At 42.3% G+C, this 26719-nt stretch overlaps 1 protein-coding gene across 1 annotated transcript in view; it reads right to left on the bottom strand.

Moving 5' to 3' along the window:
- Positions 1-15393: 15393 nt before the first annotated feature.
- LOC148014136 (alpha-mannosidase-like) overlaps positions 15394-26719 on the bottom strand; it is an 80534-nt gene continuing 69208 nt past the window's right edge. The window contains exons 25-29 of the mRNA XM_087666311.1: positions 17889-17999; positions 17702-17803; positions 17526-17573; positions 17357-17425; positions 15394-16785 (exon numbers count right to left, since the gene is read on the bottom strand). Coding sequence (XP_087522437.1) covers positions 16603-16785; positions 17357-17425; positions 17526-17573; positions 17702-17803; positions 17889-17999 — 513 coding nt within the window. The 3' untranslated portion in view covers positions 15394-16602. The remainder of the gene's footprint in view (positions 16786-17356; positions 17426-17525; positions 17574-17701; positions 17804-17888; positions 18000-26719) is intronic.

Genomic DNA, 26719 nt, shown 5'->3' with positions numbered 1-26719 from the left:
CAAAATGCTTCAAAAATTAATAACTCAAAAATCGTGCGTCGGAATGAGGTTGGTAAAAATGAAAACTTGTCAGTTCAGAGGGAGGAATAGGGCTATAAGGTTTGATTTGGATTCGGGAAACGTAGGGTGCTTTCACATGGCAGGAAAGCAAAATCAGGGAATTAAGGAGAACTGCAAGAGAACAGCCCCAAGGATGGGTGGAAAATGAACGAGTGGTTGGGAAGGGAACCCCGTTAGGGTAAAAGCAAGGCATGGCATAGAGGCATTAGCAGGTTGAGGCATATGCAGAGGGGTATGCAATATAGACGCGCAGGGACGCGTCCCCATACTTAAAACATGAACGGGTAGGGTTAACCGAGCAACAGGAACCTAGAACTACATAACAGACCATCCACTAACGTCCCCACACTTAAAACATGAATGTCAGTGAGAAACACAAGGTGTAGGGTTAGAAAAACTTGGCCCATGCTGTCGGGAATCAAGATTGATTGTCAATGACACGTCCGGTGTTGTTGTCGGCTGCTGGAGGTACCAAGGCTTCTTCTCGGCACACGTCCTTCATGGCAGGGACCACGCGGCAGCACCCAGGGAGGTAGCTGGTTAAAGGAATCGTAGAAAATTCGTCGATGATAAGGAATGTTGCACTCAACTTACAATCACTCAAATGGAATGAAAGAACTGACACTCGCCCCATGACTAATATCACTCGAGGAATAAGGATTGAAACCCATATCGCATACCCGGTTTAGGAATCGACAAGGGAGAATGGTACAGAAGAAGTATGCCAGGGTGCACAGTTGATGGTGCAGTAGTGCGTCTAACCCGTCAAGCATAAGTGCAAGGAGGAAGGCAAGGGAGCCGTACAGTGCAGTGTACAGAATAGGGTGACGTGTCCTGTGATGACGGTAAAGACCTATCCCGTGGGTGCATAGGGTGGGCTGATTGAAGAAACTCCAGTCACACTCAGCCCACCCTCTGTCTCACGCTCTGCTGATAGATACAAGAGGGCAACCATTTCCTGAAACCCATTGATGTAATCCTCACGGTCACTTGTGCAAAGGTTGTATGCCTTGTGCGCATTTGATGGTGCAACTGTGCATCCCGCCCTGTGCTGGCATACGGTGCGAGAAGGAAGGCCAGGGAGCCTTATAGTGCAGTACACAGAAACAAATTGTGCTTTGTGCATTGAGAGGCCCATCCCCTACGTGCAACACTTCATTCACACTTCTCACCTCTCATTTGATTTGAAGGGAAAAGACTGGTCACTCGCCCCACCCTCTGTCTCACACTCTGTTGATAATTACAGAGGGCAACCATACTCACTTCCCCATCCGGTTAGGATGAAAGCTCACATCACTCGATTGGTTGTCGATGAAGATCGCGTCGTCAGTTTGTTGAAGAGGCGTACCCAAGGAGGCAGCCATCAAATCGAACATTGTGTTGGATAGGAACATGGCGTCTGCTAGAGGACAGTTAGACGCTCTGCAGAAAGACATAGGACACAGCGTACCAAGGGAGGTAGCTTCGGAACTGGATCCTTGGGATATCGATTGATGAATCCACTTTCTGGACTACTGGGTGTTGCCACCTTTTCCACAGCCAGCTTCCCGCCCAAGGGTGTTTGCCACCTTTTCTTGGAGCAAGGCCTGCTATGACAGGGAATTGCTTCCTTTTCTCCCATAACAGATTTTTTTTTTGTTTTCTTGTTTTTTTTTCTTTCTTGTCTTCTTTTTTCTTGTTTATTTTTTTCTTAATATTTTTTTTCCTACTCCCGAGGGTGTTTCCACCTTTTCTCGAAGAATAGGTCGGCATAACAGGGACCTAAGTCCTTTTCTCCCATGACCGATATGTATATTTTTTTTCCTCTTTTTTTTTTCGAATTAAGCAAGAGAATGGTAGAAATACTATTTGTCAGAACCCACCGTGCCACTGTCTCGCTGGTGGAAAATAGAGGATAAAAGATCAAGGCTGGAAGGTGGGGTTGAGGGGACAGAGGGTTGCGTCCACCGCATCAGAAGTGGCTGAAGAACGGCTACAGAAGTAGCATCATAAGAGTGACAATGCCACGCCAACGAGGGAAAGGATTAGGTGACCATGATTGTCAAGATCCCCAAGGAGAGAAGTACTTCTTCAAGCGATATCCATTGATTAGGAAGGGATCATTAGAGGCATCAACGGTCTGCACTTGGACAAAGCCATTAGGGTTGATGGCAAGTACCTTATATGGGCCCATCCACCGCTATTGAAGCTTGCTAGGAAACTTGCCAAATCGTGAATCATAGGCTAGGACCAAATCACCTTCTTTGAACTCCTTGTGCTTGATGAAGCTGTCATGGTAAGCCTTGCGTCGGGCTTGCGTGGCTTCCATGCACTATAGAGTCATCCTGCGAGTTTCGTCCAAACATTCCAGGTGCAAGAGACGGCGTTGTAGTGAATCATCATCCCCCAAACGCTCTTTGATAGCCACTCTCAAAGAGGGTAATTCCAGTTCAACAGGAAAAACAGCTTCTGTACCATACACCAGCTGGAAGGGTGTCTGTCCTGTTGCTGCTTTATGGAAGGTTCTGTATGCCTAGAGGGCCTCTGTAAGTCGATCATCCCAATCATAAAGATGTGCGGCAATCGTTCTTGTCAGAATCGAGTAGAGGATGCGATTCGTGACTTCGACTTGGCCGTTGGCTCTGGGGTAATACGGAGTGGACTTGCGATGGCGGACCTTATACAACTCTATCAACTCTTCCATGACTTTATTAATGAAATGAGTGCCTCTGTCACTTACCAGCTCTAAGGGACTACCAAAACGGGTGATGATATTCTCCTACATGAACAGGGCCACGCTGTTACCATCGTCCCGCTTTAGGGCTTTAGCTTCACACCACTTTGTGACATAATCCGTACATACGAGGATGTATCTGTTCTGTTTCCTTCTGGTGGGAGGATCAATTGGGCCTATGAAGTCGATGCCCCACTTCTCGAACGGCTTCAAAGGAAGCATAGGTTGCAGTGGCATGGCACTTGTCTTCGTGGATTTCCCCATTCGCTGACAAGCATCACATCTTTTACAATAATCATAGGCATCCTTATGGATGGTAGGCCACCAGTATCCTGCTAGCAGAGCCTTCCTGGCTGTCGCTTCTCCTGCAAAGTGGCCTCCACATGGCTCGTCATGGCAGGTCTTCAGAACAATCCCAATCTCATCTCCTGCAACATATCTTCTGAGCACTTCATCTTTGCCTTTCTTGTATAGTGCACCGCCTAACAGGGTATAGGGGGCTAATTCTAACATAAGCTTCTTCCTTTCCCGACTAGAAATGGCAGGAGGGTATTGTTGGGTTGCCAGCAGATTGGCAATGTTTGCATACCAGGGGGTTACAGTTTCTACCAGGAATAGGGAAGCATCAGGGAGGTCTGGATCATCCTGCTCCTCGTCTGCAGTTTGTGGGATACGCGACAGATGATCAGCCAGAACATGGGAACGACCAGGTTTGGTAATTACCTCAAAGTCGAACTCCTGAAATAAAAGGAGGCATCTCATCATTCGTCCTTTCACATCCGCTTTGTTCATCAGGAAGGACAGGGCCTCATGATCCACATAAAATTTAAAGTGGGTAGACAGTAGGTAGTGGCGAAACTTTTCTAAGGCAAACACCATTGCCAAGCACTCTAGCTCTGTCACTGTATAGTTCTGTTCCCTATTAGTGACTTTTCGGCTTGCATAATAAATGGGTTGATCCAGCTTCGAGGAGCCCTTCTGACAGAGAACTGCGCCTAAGCCTTCAATAGATGCATCAGTGTGTATATGGAACTCCTTCGTCCAATCAGGAGGTTGCAGAATAGGTGCCTCAATCAGACACTACTTCAGAGTGTTGAAGGCTTTGTCACATTCTTCCGTCCAAACAAACTCTGCATCTTTCCTCAGAAGCTTGTGCAAGGAGGTTGCCTTTGTTGCAAAATGGGCTATGAACCTTCTGTAGTAACCCACATGGCCTGGGAATCCCCTCAACTATTTGAGGTTGGTGGGTGCTGTCAGAGCTATGATCTTTTCGATCTTTGCAAGGTCTGTGGATATCCCTTGTGCAGAGACAATGTGGCCCAACAGAACTCCAGAAGAGACCCCAAAGATGCATTTGTCAGGGTTGAGGGAAATCCCATACTCCCGGCATCGGTCAAAGCATTGTTCCAGGTGTCCCCAATGTTCACCGATCAAACTATAGACACAGAAGTCATCCAAATATACCTCAATAAAGTCATGCAGATGATTTTGGAATGCGGCCATCATGACATGCTGGAAAGTAGTAGGGGCATTGCAGAGCCCAAACGGCATCACTCAGTAAGCGTAGGTCCCCCATTCTGTGGTGAAGGTTGTTTTGGACTGGTCCTCTTCTGCGATTTGGACTTGGTTATATCTGCTGAATCCATCCAGAAGGGAATAAAGCTCATGTCCTGCCACTGTGTTCAACAGTTGGTCTGTGAAAGGGATAGGAAAGTGATCCTTCTTCATCTTGGAATTGAGCTTTCGGAAGTCCACACATATTCGAAGCTTGCCATTCTTCTTGGGTACCACCACGATGGGTGAAACCCATTCACTATTTGCCACACTGGATAGATGAACTCGGCTTCCAGAAGCTTCAGCAGCTCTGCTTTCACCAATGTGGAATAATTCGAGTTCATTCACCTCTGTCGTTGCCGTAGTGGCTTGCATCAGGCTCCAAGTCAATATGGTGCTGACATATTGTGGGATCAATCCCCTTTAGGTCTTTGTAGGACCACGCAAACACGTCCAAATTTTCTTTCAACAAGTTGTACAAGGTTGACAACTCCTCTTCTGGGAGGCTGCTACCCACCTTCAAGTGGCGTTCAGTGCCATCTGCATCCACAAAGGTTAACTGCCTTTTACCTTCTACTTCACGGATGAAGGTCCCACGGACTGCTTCGGTATACAGATCTGACTCCTTCAAGGGAGTGATATCCTCTTCTGATGTTCCACTAGAACCAACTTCTTCTTTTGGTGGAGACTTAGGTTGCCTCTTGAGATGTTGGAATGGGATTAGAGTCGTTTCGGGTTTGGTTTCACGATTAGTTACCTCTTGGCTTGAAGACTCATCTTCTGATGACACATCCAGGAACGTCACATAACAGGGACCCTCTGATTTCTGTTGGGTTTGTGGGACTGGTGCTTGTTGGCACGGTGCATCATCATCATCTTTCTTTGGCAAGGATGGGTGAGGACGGCAAGAGCCACTGCTAAAAGACGGCTTGGTCTTCTTAATCCATTTCTTATAAAAATTTTGCATATGAGAAGATCCATTTACCAGACCAAATGGTACCATCACCATTCTGTCCCACAGCATGAGCTCGTCTGCTTCTGATGCTTCTGGAACTTCTTCTTTATATATATCCTCTTCGGGTGGGATAGACTCTTCCGTCTCGCTTTAATAACCTTCTTCATCCATATCATATCCATCCTCTTCTGTCTCTGTCTCTGTCTTTGCTTCTGTCTCTGTCTCTGTCTCTGCTTCTGTCTCGGTCTCTGTCTCGATCTCTGTCTCTATCTCTGTCTCTGTCTCTGCTTCTGTCTCTGTCTCTGTCTGTGCTTCTGTCTCTGTCTCTGTCTTTGTTTCTGTGGAAGCTCTGTAAGAGAAGAACATGTTCTCTGTTTCATCTTGTGCCTCTGTCTCTGGCTCTGCTTTGGCCATGTAACAAGGAGAGCAGTACATCCATGCCTCTATCTCACTATCAGAAGTGATTTCGGAAATCGTTCCTAGTTCAGGCAGGAAGTATTCACCCATTGATAATGGCTTTGCATCGTTTGGGAGTTGGCTTACAGTATCCACTGTTAAGGAACGTGCCACTGTTTTCTTGGGAAGGATCTGTTTGACAGCATCTTCGTTTGCTAATGTTCCATCCGTAGCCTCATTAGGCGAGTCAGAAGATAATTCCAAGGAGGTGGATCCATGTCCTTTTTGAGCACCATATAGCTTCAACACCACTTTGTTGGGTCCTCTACCCAAGGTCAAGGTTCCTTTGAACCAATCCGTCCTTGCTCGAGCTTCAAAAAGCCATGGTCTGCCCAGTAACAGAGGGTAGGATGTACCATAAGAGTTTGGCTTCACCACCAGATAGGTTAGCCAATAATCTTTTCCAGCCACTGTAGTCTTCACATATGGGAGAATGCCCAAAGGCTTGATTCTGCTCTGATCCGCCAATCTGATGAGCCATTGGGTGGGTTGCACACCTTGTAGGCCTAGATCCTTCATTGCCACATCCGTCATAATGTTCACTAATGAACCACCATCAATTAGTGCATTTGCAATGAAGCAGCCTTCTATCCACACGCCAGTCTCTGGGGTACCCAGATCTAGGAAGGCGTTAGCTACATCCACTTCTTTTACAGGCTCTGGAGCTTTGTTGGACTTTGTTGCTATTGAGGGAGCAATCCTTAAGCCACGTCTTCTTGTCAATATACTTTTGAACCTTTTTCGGCAACTGGGAGACAACATCAATAATTGTCGGAATGTGAGGTTTGATTTAAAGGTATCTAGATCTCTAACCAGATCGTATTCCTTAATAGGATCCACTGGCTTCTCTAACCGGTTAGGAAATGGGACAACACCCATTTTCATTTTCCTTGTTTCTTCCAACAGGGGAATCATGGGGACTTCTTCTGCCACTTGTGGCACTTCCTTCTCTTCTATCTCCTGGACCTCTGGTCCTGTCTCTAGAACTGTCTCTGTGACTCTGTGGCACTGTAGTGCTCTGTACGGCACTGTCAGGCTCTGTTCCATTCTGTTCTTCTAATGGAAGATTGAACTTCACTGTTCTGGCAGGAGGATTATTTTCTTTCTGGATAGGTGGTTCCTTCTTCTTTGCACGCGTGATGGCAGCAACTTCCAATTCCACTAAATTGGAGGTAGGTTCTTAGGCCTTGGCCGGACTATCAGTAACACTGTTTTTCACTGGGGCTGGGCTTGGATAGTCTTTTGCAGTGTGGCATTCTCCTTTGCATCGACTGCATAAGGGCTTATAATCCACTGACCTTCTGGGATTTTGGACAATTTGGTGAAATGTGTTCCTTTTCTCCGCATCTGTAACACTCCACTTCTGATCTCTGACCACCCCAGACTGTCTTCCTCTGTAACTTTGTGAGGGAAACCTCCTTGGACCGAAATTAGGACCAAACTCCCTAGGCTTGGGTCCAATATCCTGTGTTATCATTTTGGATTCCAGCAAGTTGAATCTTGCGTCTTCTTCCTTCCTTCTCCTATCATGCATCTCCTTCAGAGCAAATATCCTCTGTATGGTTCTTCTGCAAACAGTAGGAACAGAAAGCTCCAGGGATGGTTGGTTTTTGTGTACATTCAGTGGCTAAATGGCATGCTTGATGACACTTTCCACACCAAGTATTTGACCGCATCACATCTCTTCCTGCTCCTACAACGTTGGATATGCTAACAGTATTCACTTTCAGCGTCTATAGCTGCTCTGTAATCACATCCATCAACTCCTTTTTGATAGTTGCAACTGAGTTGGATAAGTAATCATTCAAGCTTTCTCCTCCTGAGGTACTGGCAGTAGGGTTTTGAGGCATCTCTGTAATCACTGCATAAACAGGTTGGGCTGATGCAGAGGGATCTCTGTTCTGATTCTGATTCAGAGCTCATGTTTGAACTGTTGGCTGTTGGCTCCAGTTGGTAGGGTTCCACTGTTGCTGCTGATTTGGCATTGGAAAAATTGGTTGGAACCATTGTTGTTGTGGTTGAACCATCATTTAAGGCATTGATTGTGGCCACTGTGGATTTGGTGCACTGTACTGTGATACTGAGGGCACCTGTTGGTAGGGGTAGGGAACAGTCCCTGGGACTGCATTTGGTGGGTACATCATTCCTGGCATCATAGGAGGTAGGACTCCTCTTCCTGGATTCATCGACAATCTAGCTTCCACCTCATCGTACAGTCTTGCACCTTCTGTTGCAGCTTGCAGCTTGCAGCGTGGCTGGTCTTTGCAGCTCCACAAACTTACGGACTTCTGGTTATAATTCTCTGAGAAGCACCCCCTTCTGAATGCCATCATCTAAATTATGGTTAGTCCATCTCTTCAGGATGGATTCCATTCGTGAGACATAAGCTTCTACTCTTTCTCCAGAGGACTGACTTAAATTCATAAATTCCTCTCGCATCCGCTCTTCAAAACCTTCACGCCTGAATTTAGTGAGGAAGGCCAACTTCAGGTCATCCCATGTGTCAAAAGTCTGCTGCTTGTCTCTCATACCACTGAAATGCCGCGCCCTTGAAAGTGGCGGGGAATATTGCTAGCCAATGCTCAAGGGTTCTGGCATTGTTAGCCACACATGCTACCATAAACTCTGCTACATGAAGATCGGGGTCTTCATTGTACTCTCCCTTAAAAACTAGCAATGGGACTACATTCGCTGGCCTGTCATCAATATTTCCAGGACGGATCTGGCTTGGAAGTGGACCTCCAGCAGGAGGAGGAAGGGCTTGATGTGCCATTGGAACTTCTGTAAATAGTTCTGCAAGGGCGTCAAAGGTGGCTTCTGCTGCGAGCTCATTCTCAGCTCTGATTTTTGCTTTCTCTCTTCTCACGTACCTCTGGACTCGTTCTAACGCTTGCCTCTTTATTGCGTCATTCATCAGGGGGTTGGATCCACTATGTTGTTAGTGCTCCACAGAGGGTTAACAGAAGGCTTCAGTCTCTGGAGGACTCTCTTGCCAACATTTCTTCTACTTCTTCCTTTTCAACGTCCCTGAATTCTGCTTTCATGCCACTGCATAGAGGAAGGTATTCGGTTCTGAAGGTGTTAAAATGCATACATCTCAGCATTGTGGTGGTGCCATCATCATAGTATTGCCAGCTTCTGATGGTCTCAACAATGTATGTTGTAAAGAATACTCTGTCTACCAACTTCCAGTAGGTTGCTAATTGAACAAACAGAAGATTATCAGTACACCAAGCATCCCATGTATCTTGCTGTTGAGCATCCACGAACAAATTCCAACTCTTTTCCTTCTTGTCTCTGTGAACCTCCACAGACTAAGACTACTGAAGCTTCTTCACAATCTCCCACTTGATGTCTGGAAACTTCTCAATGAATGCCAAATCTTCCATGGATAGTTATTCTCTCTGTTTCTGTTCTTCAGTTTGTTCCCAAACGGTTTGCCACCAAGATGCAAGTTTCTACTGCTTCAACAGAAAGAGGAAACTGTCCACTACATAGAGCATGCATCATGATGGTGATGTATTTCCGCCATTGTGGGATGAACTTCTTGTGGAAAGTGGCTTTGATTATGAGAAATTCCAACTCTTCAGTGGAAGAAGGAACTTTACAAACATCCATTGGATTCTTCTCTTCTTGGCAATGCCATTTCCTTCATTTTCAGCCTCTTCTGGTGCTTGTTGATTGCAAGATTCCCCAGCTGCGCACCAAAAACATGGAGCCCCAAGAGGAACACCAAGAAAAAGAGAATTCTCTTGCAAGAAAATCTATCTTGTAACATCAACAAGCTTGTTTATTAGGTTTTATATGATCACAATGAAGAAAAGAACACCATGCACGACAAATCTTCATGCAACATCATGTAGATCTCCCACGGATTTAATAGAATCAACCACATTCTTCAACATCTTCACAAAATCCATCAATAGAACAAAGAAAGCAAAGGAATATACCATCTTTGAATGGAAATACATCACATAGTATTCATCTTCAATATCTTCATAGTCTTCTCTCTCAATCTCTCATATACAATCACTCTGTTTTAGTAGAATTGGCTATCTCTGACTCTCTCTCTCTCTCTTCATCAATAATACATCATCTCCTCACTACAATCTCTTATAATCACTCACAATAATCCTTCTTAGGTCGTGGATACCCCTCCCAAGAGGTATGTCTGATATGAAGAGTCACCAAAGCTACTACAATGTCCTTTCATAGCTCACTACTGTCACTTCACTTCAATCTTCACTTGAGTCTTCAGCAACTACTTCTTTCACTTTTTTTAGCTCTTTTGCACTTGTATTCACCTCTTTCCAAGACTAGAAAACTTTCCCAAGCTACACTCTCATCCATCAGAACACATACAGAAGCATACAGAACAGTCACAGTACAGTACTAGAACAACTACAGTATAGAACAGAACAAAGACAGAAGCTCTACAGAAGACCTATAGAAGGTTACAGAAGGTCATCAAAATCTCATAACTCATACTCAAACCATTCCAAACTCTCACAAACCATTCAATAAGCTTTCACAAGATCTCAATCTTCATCAATCATCAATCCATCCCTCCTTACAGAAGACAATCAAAACATCACAGAACCTCATATCTCCACTAATAAATATCATAAACTTTTAAAACATAATAAATATAATCCAAAGCACTCTCAAATCACTTCCAAACCAATCAATCATCTCATAAAATTAACCATTCAGCTCTCAAAAACAATCAAAAATCAACCAAAAAACAAGTCATTTCAACACTCAACATCAAGTGTATACATTGTGCCCTGTAATCGATGTCACAATTAGTCGAATAATTGAAAGGTTTTAGAAATTGAACTTCGTTTCCTATAGTAACGAGAGAAGGGTTAGCTGCACGATTAGCATGGGTTAAGTTAAGTTGAGCAAGATCGCAAACTTCTTTGTATCCATGATTTCATTGACTCAAAATTATTGGATTTAGGGTTGCAAGTATGCACATACTCAGTTTAGAGGAGAAGCTTCAAAAAGCACAACTCAAAGGGTATTGAAAGGCATCAATAGAGAAGATTTACATTACCTAGTGTGCTCTAAAGTGAATATGCATATATAGAAGACTAGGCAAGGAAAAAATCCCTAAAAAGGAAAAAAAGTGCCCCAATGGTGTGTTTCACACACATCACTACCAAAATATGGTAACAAATGCTTCCTATGAGTGATACAAGAGCTGGCACTCATGTATAGGGAAGTGCCAAACCTAGTGGAGGAGATAAGTCCACAAAGATGAGTAAACCCAAAGCTTTGAACTTATCATGAGGCAAAGCTTGTGTAAAAAAATCTACAAGGTTGTCCCATATTGGCTCATGGGTTAAGCTAATCTCTCTTGTAGAGAGTCTCTCCCTGACATAATGATAATGCACCTTATGCATGCATGAAACATTAGATTCTATGTACCTTCTAATTCACTTCAACTATCAATGAAGATAGTAGTAGCAATGAATGTCCAATAACACTCGATACAAGAGAATGTAGGTCTTTGAATGTAAGCCCAAAATTCTAATAAAGACTACAAGATATGAGATAGAGTCCACAAAAGAGTGACATAGAAAATGACTTATAAAGAGAGAGAAATTAGTCGAGTTAGAGACTTCACAAGCCTAGCTAAAAAAAATGAGTAACCTCTCACACAAATGACAATTCTCCATCCATCTCGTGACTTGCAAATGCTAAAATATACTCTATCAATGCTATCTTCAAGCATACAATCAAGGCAACTATGTTGAAGAGGAAAAAGCACTTTGACCACCCATATATCTCACAATCAATCTAATTGAAAAATGAGAGCATACAATCAATGTTATCATCAACAATGAAGGAGCAAACTATAATGCCCTAACCCTTGATGCATGAATTGAGATTAGACAACCAAAGCTCACACCCATGAATGCTACAATCCATCCTTATGAGGAATCCTCATATTTCCTCCTAGGCAAAGTCAAATCTTAATTACCATTGGGAATAAAAGCTTGCCGAACATATTTTATGTATTATCTAATCACATGACTATAAGAAAGGAAGTCCAATTTCTAAAACCTTTCAATTATTCGACTAATTGTGACATCGATTACAAGGCACAATATATACACTTGATGTTGAGTGTTGAAATGACTTGTTTTTTAACTGATTTTTTATTGTTTTTGAGAGCTGAATGGTTAATTTTATGAGATGATTGATTGGTTTGGAAGTGGTTTGAGAGTGTTTTGGATTATATTGATTATGTTTTGAAAATTTATGATGTTTGTTAGTGGAGATATGAGATTCTGTGATGTTTTGATAGGTTTTAATTGGTTCTGTATAGCTTCTGTTTTGTTCTGATTGTCTTTTGTAAGGAGGGATGGATTGATGATTAATGAAGATTGAGATCTTGTGAAAGCTTATTGAATGGTTTGTGAGAGTTTGGAATGGTTTGAGTATGAGTTATGAGGTTTTGATGACCTTCTGTAACCTTCTATAGGTCTTCTGTAGAGCTTCTGTCTCTGTTCTGTTCTGTACTGTAGTTGTTCTAGTACTGTATTGTGACTGTTCTATATGCTTCTGTATGTGTTCTGATGGATGAGAGTGTAGCTTGGGAAAGTTTTTTAGCCTTGGAATGAGGTGAATACAAGTGCAAAAGAGCTAAAAAAAGTGAAAGAAGAATCTGCTGAAGACTCAAGTGAAGACTGAAGTGAAGTGACAGTAGTGAGCTATGAAAGGACACTGTAGTGGCTTTGGTGACTCTTCATATCAGACATACCTCTTGGGAGGGGTATCCACGACCTAAGAATGATTATTGTGAGTGATTATGAGAGATTGTAGTGAGGAGATGATGTATTATTGATGAAGAGAAAGAGAGAGAGAGTCAAAGATAGCCAATTCTACTAAAACAGAGTGATTGTATATGAGAGATTGAGAGAGAAGACTATGACGATATTGAAGATGAATACTATGTGATGTATTTCCATTCAAAGATGATGTATTCCTTTGCTTTCTTTGTTCTATTGATGGATTTTGTAAAGATGTTGAAGAATATGGTTGATTCTATCAAATCCGTGGGAGATCTACATGATGCTGCATGAAGATTTGTTGTGCATGGTGTTCTTTTCTTCATTGTGATCATATAAAACCTAATAAATAAGCTTGTTGATGTTACAAGATAGATTTTCTTGCAAGAGAATTCCATTTTCCTTTGTGTTCCTCTTGGGACTCCACTTGACCTTATACCAAGTGTCAAGGTAATTATAGCTTTCACCAAAGGTGATCTTGCCTACTCCCAAGGAATGGGCAAGGGACCAACCTCCAAATCCAATACAAATCCTATTAAGGAAAGCAAGAAAGTACTCAAAGAGTTGCTCAAAGTACACAAGAAAGACAAGAACCAATTAGTGCGACTTCTCTTAAAGCAGATAACATAGATAATATTGCTAAGGGCACCCAAACAATCTTTATGATGGTCCCAATCAATTTCCAAAAGCCTCTAAATAAATAAAAGAGACAACCCAAAGTACATCATAGGCATTCACATAAGAGTTAGCACAAAGTAGCAATGGGTTCTTGAAATCCTTCTAAATGTGCAAGGATACTATGTAGGAGACCCATTGTTGTAGTTTCCAAAGCTAGCCACTACATCTCCATTGCCTAACACTAAGGCTCCACCATGCTCAACAAAGAAGGAGGAGCTAAATTTGTTGAAGAATTCCAATCAACCCAAGCTAGAGAAATTAAGCACAAGGATGACAAAGAAACTAAACATCAACAAACAATAGCTCACAACAATTGGTGAGTCTACTCAACACCCCAAGTCTCCTAAGTCCACATCTTTGTCACCCAATAAGAAAGAAGAGACTTAGCAACAATGTAGCCCCTTGCCGCTATCCCAACCAAGAAAACAAATCCTAAAGGAAAGAAAACAATGAAGGCCCAACAACGAGAAATTTAAATTACTTACAATATTAGCCCCAAACCCCCTTAACTCTAAAGAATACTTTCACTTAAACCACAAGGATCCAAGAAAACAAAATGTCCTTGACTACTAATATAGCCAGGCCCAATGAACTTGTAGCCGTGACTTCCAGATCAAGAGTGGAATGTAACCAGTAACAACAACCCCTAATTGGGATGGTAACAAAAATATATGGCCTAGTCTCGAAACAAAATCTCCTAAAGCTATTGAGCCCTCAACCTAAACTTCAACCTATTAATTATCCTCACTTGTCTATGCTACCAAATCCATTAGGCCCATAGCTATTACTTCATAATTTGAAACCGAATGCAAAAAATTACACCTCCCAATTGTAATGATTGAATTAACCAATTGGTTATAGATCCATAATGAAAATAGCAAAAGACATAGTATAGGATAAGGATCAAACTGTGAAATAATTTTCTCAAGATCTTAAGGCTAAAATAGCATTACTTACTTGACCTTACATCTAAGGTTGATGTGGGTATTTTGTGGGAAGGGCATGAGTCACTCATACCATTTCAAGTGACTTAGGAAATGCATGATCACATCTCCACACACTACCTACACGTCATTCCCAAATGTCTAGTTGAGCTTTGCCGATTTATCCCATTCTTCTATACAATACATTAGAAATTGAAAACCATATTTTCTACATAATTAAAACCAAAATAAAAATAATTTTTAAAATGATAATTTTGGCCAACCTCAAAGTTAAAGTCTAATATCCCATGATTGGATAGTTCAATTCTTTCCAAATCCCAATCTCAATCCAAGCATTGATATCTGACCACATCCCTCACCCTTATCTTTATCTAAAATCATGGTCTCTTTAGTGCCCGCACATTGTGCTTACCAATAATTTCTTCTCTCATCATAAGACCTAACTAGGATTAACATTAACATGACCATATCTTCCATTTGGCCCCACACCGTCATAAAGGGAACCTTCTTTGAACATTTTACCTCATCCTCCTAGGTGCCCATCTCACACTCTAAGCAATAATATCCAATCGAGTAATAAAGCCAACCTTGACAAGGCTCGAGGGGACCATTTAATGTTGTGAGACTAAGATTGTGAAAAACATGATAAGTATTAAACGAGTATTCTAAATTGTAACGTAACTTACCTGCATTGAACCTCAAACATGTGCATAAATCTTTGAGATACATGAATGGGAAGAAAGAATAAATAAATAAATAAACATCCAATCAATAACTAGGTTGATTAGTAGTTACATTAGTTAAGTGAGTTTAGGTAGTAATGATTTGTTAGGTTAGTAGGTAAGTTCTAGTTATATAGTTAATTAATAATACTAGTTATTGAAAAACAAAGTTAGTAGGAAAAATGATTGAAAATGAGAGCGGCAATCGTTTGCAAGTCTTCATGTCACCTTCTCATTTGTTCAATCTCATCATCCCTCACATCCCCCAACCAAACCACCACCAACCATTAATGGCTATCCCCCGCCCTCTTTTCCCCCTTTTCCCACCCTGCCCAATCACTTAAATTTATCTCCCCTTTTGTTGATCAATCCTTCTCTACCATATTAGCATAGAAGACATACATTTAGCTCTAATATAAGAGGAAAAAAACTTAAGATTAACATTTCAAAGAGCTACGAGAAACTCATATTAATATTTCATCACCTCATGTCAAAAGAGAGGATTGCTTAAAGAGACATTGAAAGTTAGAGAGAATAGTTAGTAAGAATGAGTACTTATAAGATGGTTTTCTGACTTTCTTAATTGGCTCCAAGTGCTGGGTTGATGAAATCCTATGTAAATATAGGAATTGTGCAATGGTATTGTTGCGTTGGGACATACAGAGGTATAAAAATGGGATGCTTTCTTAAACCCTACCTTGTGCTTGTGTTGTGGTTGAAGATAGGGATCATACAATAGTATCACCGAGCTTAGTTGAGATAGAAATGCATAAAAGATATAACAATTTCCTAAACCGCGCCTTGTGCTTGTATGGATGTATTATTAGAATAGGGATCATGCAATGGTATCAATTTGAACCTACCATGCAACACAAAAGGCAATTGTTGCTACTCACACAAAACTTTGGCTTCTCTTGCTTCAAATGGTACAACTTGTCAATTCCTTTTACTTCTACTTTGGCTTCTCTTGCTTCAACTGGTACAACTTGTTAATTCCTTTTACTTCTTACTAATTCATGTTTTCAGTTGGATTGCAAGCAATAGGACCACATCATCATGCGCTTGGTACTATTTTCTTTGAAAATCATCGTACAAGTCCTTCAAATATATGCTCTTTTATATCATGGCAAAATTATTGATCAACTTGATGATGGCTCAATAACATTTGTATAATGTGTCCTCTTCTCAGCGATAAAATGATAGACACATCCATCAATTCTCTTCCAGTTTGTCACTGTTCTTTTATGAAAATTCAGCAATCTATATTTTTATGATATACTAGAGGATTTATAACTCTCTAAATCCCTTTTAAAAACACCAACAAAGGTGGTTGGATAGTAGCTCTGCCTTCAAAAGCTGTAGCCAAAAAGCTTAGAAAAGCCTGAATGCCTACAAAGATTTTGAGCTTTTACACTCTGCACTACCCTAAATGAGGGTCTATACATATCCTTTCAGAATATAAATAGTCACACTTTAAAAGTAAGAAAGACAAAGGTGGTTGGATGGAGCTTTATGCTAGTAGATGGTTTGCCTTGATCTCCTTTTATTATGATGTAAATATTATCTACTGATATATTTTCCCTTATCTCATCTTTTGATTATATAAATATTCTTTACTAACATATTTTCTGCATCATTAAAGGAAGGTGCAATCTTATAGTAGACCTTACCATTTATTGGCTCATCATGGGAATATATATTTAGAGGCTCTGTGTGTGTCTCAGAAATGCAACAAAAACGTGCGAATCTCCATGGGTGCAAGCTCGACAAGTAAGGTGCTTGGGTTGAGAGGCCTTCCCTTCTTCCCCTTGGCCTCCCCTCCATCCGTTTGCCATGGCAAAGGCTCCCTCATTCCCTCCTTCACTTGATTTGCAGACAAACTCATCTCAGTCACATTCCTCACCTGCACGAATTTTGTCAAAAAAAAAAAAAAACCAAATATACAGTGTACACATTAATAACAGCACCCATTATTGTTCTGATGCAATAAAGAATTGTGGATAAGAATTCCCAATTTTGATTAAGGGTCATTTCTGATCTCCACAGGTAACAAAACATTCCTGATTTATTCTCATTTTGTGTTATATCATTGGGCTGTAAGTATAAATACTAGACAGACAAATATAGATACATACACAAGAAGTTTTTGGCATTTCCCATGTGGGGGAAAAAGCTCTTTTCCCTTGCTTTTCCCTATTGACTTCAACATCATGAGCTTCTGCTTGGGAGGCACCACATACCTAGCTAGGTGTAACTGGGGCCAGGGGGCTGCCAGCCTGGGGTCTGCTTGGGAGGCATCGCACACCTAGCTAGGTACAGTCAGGGAGGGGGTTGCTAGCCCAAGTTGGGTGTGCAGTCCCTCCCTCATAGAAGCTCATGATGTAATTCACAATGTCGGAATTTTAGTGGGAATTTGTCTAAAACTTCTTGTAGTATGAGCTTCCATTAGCTTATGTTGTTTTGAGGGCTGATACCAGTTTATGGGAGAAAAGCATGTTCAGGTTGACTGTTGCAACTGTAGAGAGGTCTGGATCTTCATCAACCTGCTCCCATACCATGAACAGAAAGAAAAAGAAAGATGATGTTTGACAATACTCATATAGACTAGGTTGTATCAAAGCTCTTCTGGGTGCTAATGCTTACCTCAAAAAGATGGGCCAGACGTAGCAACACACTTTTATCATCAAGCTCCTGCCCAAAATTTCAAATGAGCCTTGCATCTCAAAGTTGAAGATACTTACTCCTATGAATTTCCATACAGATCAAATGATTTCATATACAGCACACATGACTGCAGATAGCAAACCAGTTATCACAACCTGCAGAGTGATCATGGCCACATTGTCTGGTAGTGTATAGCCTGGAGCCACAGCCGAAAAAGAAGAACGAAAAGAACTGACCCCAGAGATTATTCCAGAATCCTGCCACATGCAGCTTAGCTCCATGTAGTTTATCCCTTTTAAGTACGTTAAGACAATTACAAGCCAGAAATGTAACTGGAGATACCTTCATACTGAATGCTAGAAGTAGAGGAGAGAAGATTTCTTGACCAGTTGATCGTCTCCATCGCGATCCATTGTTTGCAGGATGAACACTTGCATAATATTTTCCTTTGACCTTAGCACAGACAATCAATCAGCTCATTGACCAACAATTAGGTTCTTCTACTGTAATTTTGATGGGGCATATGCAACCATCCCCATTTTGCCCGTTGCCCCATGTTATAGGAAAATCCAGGAGGTAAGAAGGGGTCTGCTAATTTCAAATCTGGGTTCATTTGAAGCCAAGCTGAAACTGTATCTTGGACTTGGCATTGAAAGAGAAAAAGGTATTGCAGCTTGTCCTAATGTGCAGCCTAAAAATATAACCATGTAATCTAATGGTATATAACAAATTTCAGCCTGTAACATTATTCTTGGAAGAGTTCCATGATGAAGCTTACAGAAACATTAGGAGACTAAGAATTGCAATTGTCACATGCTTCAGCCTTATCATTATTTTTATAGGTGTAATAGTCTAATGGGTTTGTGAACCACACTATTTACTACAGGAAATATAAGAGTAGCCCTACATGCAGGTTTAGGATTTAACTTGCCATCTAGGACTGAAGTCGACAGTCTGATATGCTCACAGCCCTCCAAAACCAGAACTCTCTCGCATGACATGCCTCCATGCTTGTAGTACAAAAGAATCACAAACCATTGGAAATATTGCATCTAAAAAGTGCAGAAGCAAAAGGAGACCACCTAGCGCCAACATTCGACAAATAAATACTTTGTATTTGAAGGGGGCTTTGATGCCTAGAGCTTGTGCCTTCATCAGATAATTTTGCAGGCATATTGGCCAAGGCAGTCAATTGGTCGCTGCTACAGTACTTACTACCCAGGATTAGTTTGTGTGCTTTCTCCCCCTACTTCAGATTCACAGGGAGAGGGTGCTTCTCTCCAGCTTTCCCTTCCAGTTTGAGAGGGGGTGACCTTTTGTTGGGGACAAAAGGTTGTTTAAAACTTGTTTTAGACACTACGTATATTGTACTTCGTATCATCATCCGCTTCATCAAGATTACTATGATTGTAAAAGGGCACTTGGACAAGTAAACAATTCCCCTACGAAGGCACCGTCCAAGTGGCACCATTGCATTGCATTTTGCATGAGCATACTCCCTCGTGCATAACTTCAATGCATTAGCATTATGTTTGTGTAAACATGCACTAGTCAACTCTGGATCCACCATATTCATGGTATGGCACATGGTGGTCTCCCTTGCTTAGCTTGTCTAGCTTGCTTTCCGCACTTTATTTGCATCCCTACACACCTCCGTAAATGCTTCCCACACCTAGTGTATTTCCTTTGTCATCAACACCCAGTAGTGGTTGAGATAGGTTTTTTTTTTTTTTGTGAAGATCTTGGGGCTGACCATTCCTATCTTTCCGTTTTGGGGCACTATTAGTCAATCGACCAAAAACCTACTTGAAAACACTCACTCAATGCTAAATCTTTTGACAAACAAAACAAAAGTCCTCACAAAAAAAAAAAAAAAAAAGAGTCCATTGTGTTTCCATCTGCCTTTGCAAGACTTAGTAGGCCATTGGGCAACTGCACCCTTTGTCCGATACTTTGTTCTCTCTAGGGCGAACACTTGGGCTCCCTTGGTAAGATAACCATTACCTCTCTAGTCTTGGTCGGTCGTTGGGCAACTGACGTGCACCCTTTGCCTGATGCCCTGGCTACTTTGGGATGGAACGCCTTGGGGAAACGAAAAGACCAAGGGCTTGGGCTTGTTTGGAGTCCCTTTCTAGTTCCAATTTTGGGCTTGAGAGGAAATGTTGAGCTAAAGTACCATTAGCATTCATTAAACAACCCCAAAACTCAAGTTAATTAATGAATTTCAACCATTCTTTTAAACCAAGAGCGGTTTAAGAGAGTTTCAATTTCCCATATGTAAACTCTAATTTTGGAGGGCCCAAACTTTCTATAAATAGACAACTTGCCCTCCCATTCAACCAATCTCGTTTTTGCAAGTCTCAAGTGCTCTAGCTTCACTGCCCACACCCCATTCACAGAGAACATCTTAGTTGAGGCTGCCTAACATTGTCTACATTCATCTGGCACCTATTTCCAACCTCCACCATGCACTCCATACCATCCACTCTTGTGTTTGTTGTCCGAGCAGCCAGACCACCTTCCACTGCTACGTTTGGGCTGACCAACTACCGCCCTACTCTCCAATCATCCAGAAAGCTCTGTTTGCTCCATCCAACTGCCTCTTAAGCTGTCGCCATCGTCCACCATGCTGCATTTTGCAGTATTCTCTCTTCTCTACCTGTTTGAGCATCACCCTTGCTCCATTAGCTCCTATCAAATGTTTCGTAGGCTGTCGTGCTGCATTTTAGGATCTGTCAGGAGTACAACACACTCTCCAACTCATTACCTTTGCCTCAGTCCTCCAGACATGAGAGTTCGGGGTACAATATTCCTTCATTGCATAGTGTGCTTGCTACATGAACATTGTATTATGCAAATTCATTCATTTATAATCTTCACTATATACATTGTCTCTGTGTTACCCTAACCTTAACTATGTTCTGTTTAGTTTTTGCTTTGTCATGCACTTGTATTTGTGTTTCTACATTAGGGTATTTCTTTACACCTACTTCTTTAGATTGACACAGAGAGGGTGCCTTCCTCCAACTTTCCCTTCCAATTTGAGAGAGGGCGGATTTTTTCTCTTGATCGTGACAGGGTATATTGTTTATAATTTTGATTCAGACATTATATATGTTGTACTTTGTATCTTCATTCACATAATTAGAATGACCATGATTGTAAAAGGATACTTGTAACCAACTTTCCTTCCGTGGATAAGTGGTAAGTCCCTGATTACAACTTAATTACAACAACAAACAATTAGTGCAAATCTGAAAATACAAATTTCCCTATTGATCTTGGACGATGCACACACGATTGGTCCCAAAATTGGTGCCCCTTTTGGTATTTCTTTAGCTTTATTGAAGAAGAAGTTGATTTACAATGGGATTCTCCCAATCCCTTTCGGTATTCCAACTCCCCTTGTGATGAACCACCAGCAAGTCTTTAATCCAATTTGCCCCTAGATTCGAGCAATCGATTGGCCTTCACCCGCTTTGATGATGGAAAATGCCCCAAATTCAATTATTTTCTCATCCCTCCACTTGAATAGGCTAAAAATTGCTTCAGCCCTATTGAATCCAAGTCTTGGAGCTTCCGATTTCTGACACGCTTCCCGAGACTGCTGCTAAACCCTAATTTCTCCTGTAAATTAGGGTTTACAACAGAGAAATTTGCAATTTCTCAACCTCCAAGGGTCCAACTGCTAAGATCTTTATAGCAAGACTGTGAAATGATTGGGATATGAGAGAGAAAGTTGTAGAGAGAGAAAATTCAGAGTTTTGTCGTGAAGAATGACTGAAAATCAATCAAATGCAATTGTTACCTTGCCACAACAGATTGTAGATGCAAAGAACTGAAGAAAATCAATCATTTACTGTTGTTGCCTTGTCTCAACAGCCTATAGATGTTGTCTCCTGCTGTTGATTGGTCTTTTCCTGCCCTTGGCAGCCTCAGAAGGTCCTCCAATGGCTAAAAAATCAGACCACCAGCCTCCCCTCCCTATCTCTTGCAGGTTGAATTTATAAAAATGCCTCTCTCCAACCTCTAAAGGCGTTTTTCAGTCTTGCATGAGCATTTTTGACAAGTGGCAACCTTCCCAAATGGTTTTTCCAACATTTTCCATTATTAAATATTACTTTTCAGTCTTTAAATACTAAAAATTAATCTAATAATTATTTCGGTACCCTAAAAAATAATTTGACTAACCAATAATTAAATTGGCTAGGCAACTTCCATTCCTGAGTGTTTCTGTGCCATCTTTGACCATCAGACTAGCATTAGGTACCATTTAATGTCACTTCTCTAGTGTCACGAACTAACACTTATGGCCACATGGATGACCTATGCCAACAACTGGCACCAGATACCATCAAGTACCTGTGCGGCATAACTTACAGCAACTTTTGTCATTAGCATCCCGTGATTTGTTTGGGTCTCGGACTCATAAATTTACTTTAACCCTAGTTGCACCTCACATGTCCAACATTTACTTAATCATGTAATTAAAAATTAATCCACATGGTAAGTAAGGTTTCAAAAATATATATCCTCATGACAGTACTTGGATAAGTGAACAATTTCCCTGCGAGGGCACTGTTCAAGTGGCACTGTTGCATCACATTTTACATGAGCATGCTTCCTCTTACATAACTCTAGTGCATTAGTATTCTGTTTGTGTAAACATGCATATGTACACATTTATCCATTTTCAATCTTTGGAGTGGTCAATTTGGATCCACCATATTCGTGGCATTGCACACAGCAATCTCACTTGCTTGCTTAGCTTGTCTAGGCTGCTTTCCACACTTCTTTTTTGCCTCTCCACATACTCCGCATAGATGCTTCTCACACATAGCCTCTTTCCTTCATCATTGACACCTAGTAGTCATCGGGATAGGGTTGTTTGTTTTGTGAAGGTTTCAAGGTGACCATCTCTATTTGCCATTGGGACATTATTACTCAATCAACCAAAAACTTTTTGAAAACACTCCCTCAATGATAAATACTTTAAAAAACAAAACAAAAGCCCTAAAAAAAAGGCCATGTGACGAGATGCTCTAAATACAAAAACACAATACCAATCATACAACAAAGCACAAACTGATAACAAAAAACACAATTAGGGTTAGAGTAACTCATAGACAATGAGCACAATAAATAATAAAGTGAATGAATAATAAATATACAATGCTCATGCAACAAACACACTATGCAATAAGTGAATACTATGCCAAAAACTCTTGTATCTCGAGGATTAGGGCAGGGATAAAGAGCTGGAGGGTGTGTCGTACTCCAAACAGATCCCAAAACGTAGCAAGGCAGCCTCCCGATGTCGAACACCAACAAACACAACAATGTAAGTGTTGGATCTTATGCAAATGGTAGAGAGAGAATACGCAGTAAATGCAGTGAGAAGAGAGAAAACAGCAAAACGCAGCCTGTGAGGGTTGGGCGACAATTGGAGAAGAGAGAAAACTGCTGAATGCAGCCAACAGAGGCTAGCGGCAGCCTACAGAAGATGGCGACAACAAAGGAGAGAGGGAATCTGATCGGCAACAGCTCCAACAGCAAAACATAGGCAGGATGATGATGTGGCAAGCTGGATGCAGAGCAGAGAAGCACCTCAACAGCAATCGCCTAGCTAAGATCAGCTCTGAACAACATGTAGAAGGCTGGAAATAGGCGCTAGACTGATGTAGACAGCAATGGCCACCTTGGACCACGATGTCCTCCACGTCTGGTGTGTGGGTAGCAAGCTGAAAGACCTGAAATCTGCAAAAACGAGATGGAAAGAGTGGAGGGAAGACTAACTATTTATAGAAGGTTTGGGAGTCCCCACTTAACTCTCTCAAACCGCATCCTACTTTAGGGTTTTAAGTGAAATAAGCCTAAAACAGGCATAAAATAAGTTGTTTTGGGGCTCTTTAAGTGGCTAATGACATTTCTTAGCTCAACAAGCCATTGTGTTTTTATTTGCCTTTGCAAGACTTGGCAGGCCACTAGGCAGCCATCCAACAAGCACGCTTTTATTCAATGCTCTATCCTCTCTAGGGTGAAGACTTGGGCTCCCTTGGTAAGATAGCCATCGCCTCTATAGTCTTGGTAGGTCATTGGGCAATTGATGTGTATCCTTTGTCCGATACCCTGGTTGCTTTGGGGTGGGATGCCTTGAAGAAAAGAAAAGAACAAGGGCTTGGGCTTGTTTGCATTCCCTTTATGGTTCCAATTTTGGACTTGAAAGGGGATATTGAGCTACATTACCATTAAATAGTACAAAACTCAAGTTAATTAATGAATTTTAACCCCACACTAAGATGTGGCTCATTGATACACTAGTCACGTTCACATTACTCTATGGAGTACAAGTATGGGGCCCTGGTCTTGATCATCACAGCCAATCAGGTCTCACATATGATAGTTAACCATTGCCTTAAAATTGAGAATACTGGCATAGTGATTGTTATCCAATCTTCAGATTGGCAAGGTTATTAGCATGGATCTCACCTAGCTAGATATCAAGAGGACATGGTTGGCACTAGTATAGGAGCTAGGGATGAATATGGTTTTCTACAAATAACGTCTTCTCCATACTACAGATGATGGATTAATCGTCCCCCCGAGATACATGGACACCCACCTCTCACATGGGATTAGTTGTGCTATTGGTCAACTGTGTACCTCTTCACACCAGTTAGAGATTGAGATTGGTAGATACAGATCTGTACCACCAGAAAAGCACATGTGCCATGTATGTTAGCTAGATGGCAGCTTGATCTTATACTACATGCTGATACCTTGGTTAAAGATGAATTAGTTTCTTGGCATCAGGCGGTCTCCTCAGTCACCCTGCCTTGACAGGGTCTAGCAAGCACAGGAAGAAGCAGATTGTGATAGGCCTGCAGTACGCTGACCTGCATCAGCCACTTTAATCATTTGCAGAGGATGACCTGCAGGGCCTGATCTATAGGGACAGCCATGCATGCATACTCCACAGGTGGGTGCACATAGGACCAGTGGGACCTAACAGCCCTGCAGTTGACAAAAAGACCATCACTTCAAGTGCACTCTCAAGTGAGAGAAATGGCAGGCAACACAGCCTTTATTGACAAGATAGTGGAAGCCCTGGGACTGGATTCAAAAGCTGAAGAGGAAGAGGAAATGGTTCCTTCACCAAGGAAATTATGCCAGGTTCTGATAATCAGCTGGCTCGTAAGCGCAACAATTATATCGTGGATGAATCAATGGCAGGTTCCGAGGATCTCGTTCCCTCGTAGCCTCTGGTGCATTCTTACGCATAGGTCATCACTAGCTTGGATGAGTCTCAAGATTTGGATTAGCAGCACTTGTTGGAATTCGGCAATACTTTGTTGAGTGATTATGTTCAAAATAATCTTAACAATTCTTTTCCTAAGTTAGATAAGGACGACATTCTAGATGCTCATGTGGATACCAAAGCAATGTTGCATTCTCTTTCTAGTTTTTATGAGAAAAGTGTTATCCCGTAGGTGGTGTGAAGATGTATAGAGTTGTCCAATGGTGCATCGTGCACCATGAGACAAGTGTGCATCCATGTATCTCGGTTGGATGACAAAGCCACTGAGGGATACGTGCAAAAGATGCTTCTGGTAGAAAGCCATCTTTGTCCCAAGATCCTCAATAGGTGCCATCCATGTCATGGTTGTGTGTATCTGAATAATGACCATCCCGATCATGCGGTTCAACTCCTCTTGGCTGAGCTCCATGTGTGGGCAATGCAAGTTGTATTGTAGTAGTGGGAGGTGATTCATGTGTAATCCATGCAGTCATAACCATGCCTCTATCCGCACATACTGGCACTTAGTATCCCCCTATAATGTTAGCTATCTAGACGACTATAGTGCAAGCGAGAAGTATCTTTTTCTCAGCAAGTCCTAGAGCCAATGCAAGAAGTTCATTGTCTGGAAAAGGGCCTTTGCCACTATGGATGGTACTCCCATCTCTATTCTAATAATCCCATGTGGTATAGAGGGCTTACTTTGGATCTCATCCGTGAAATCATCAGTACTAGGGGTCTCTCCATCTGCTCCCATCCCTCCTATATCTTCTCTCCCCTATTTTTGTTTACAAAACAGATGCTCCTACCGACATGCCGCATTGCTCCCTTGCCCCCGCCATCGAACCAGCACCCCCCCACCACTGTCTCGGCGCTGCCACACCTCTCCACCCCCGTCTGTTGTCCCCTCCACTAGTCTCCCCCACCTGCTGAACCCCCCGCCTGATCCCCTGCCTCCTCCGCTTGACCCCCCCACCTTCTTTGCCTGATCCCCCCACCTCTTCTACCCTACGGCCCCAGCTCTGTCCGGCAGACCTACCACTTGCGCTATGCCCGTGGCGAGCTGGCCTTCAATGGGGTCCAGCACCTCCCCCACTATCAAAAGACAACATTTCCCCCCTCCTCGCCATCGCACCCCCCCCCCCTCCAATTGCTCCCTCCTCTATAGCAACTTCCCCCTCTCCCCCTCAATAGCACTACAGCATGATAGGTAGGTCCTCAGCAGGGACGCGCAATGGAAACCTCTGGTCAGACGTCGATGCATTCTGCAAGAGTGTCTCCCAGTCAAACACCTTGCGCATCGTCCTCTCTAAGGAACAGCTCTTAGCCATCCATGCCACAGAGCTGAAGCTGAAAGAAACAACGATCTTTGGGCAGGTCATAGAACACTCCCCATCCATGGCTCAGCTTTGGGATTGGCTTCACTCCACACTGCGCATTGGCACAACGTAGATCGCATAGGCAATTCTCATGGGTCAAGGGATCTTCATGGTACAACTCATCTTGGCAAAAGCAGCCCGTGAACTAGTAGATAGCTCACCCTATCCTTCCACGAAGGGGGTCATCTACATAGTTCCCTTGTACAGTGGCTTCACAGTGGAGGCATTCACGCTCCATAACAGGTTTCTTAGACATCCGATCACCCTACTCTTCCTCAGACTGGCGGTAGAGTATCGCCAGTTAGTGGAGGACTTTGGACGGCTCTTCAGCACTATCCTTCCCACCTCCTTCGTGGACGCAGTGACAGCCGCAGGAGTCCCAAAGGTATGGGTGGTAGTGAGAGATACAAAGAATATACCACAGTTTCTGGAAATTGAGGTAAGCGGACACTCTTTCAAGTAACAAGTTATTGTGATTGGGCAGCCAGGGCAGTGCT

The sequence above is a fragment of the Lygodium microphyllum genome, chromosome 25, assembly GCF_053477565.2.
Source record: "Lygodium microphyllum isolate KBCC chromosome 25, Lygodium_microphyllum_v1.1.10, whole genome shotgun sequence".
NCBI lineage: Eukaryota > Viridiplantae > Streptophyta > Polypodiopsida > Schizaeales > Lygodiaceae > Lygodium > Lygodium microphyllum.
Note: the sequence above shows the minus strand (reverse complement) of the source record. Positions and strands in the feature narration are given on the sequence as shown.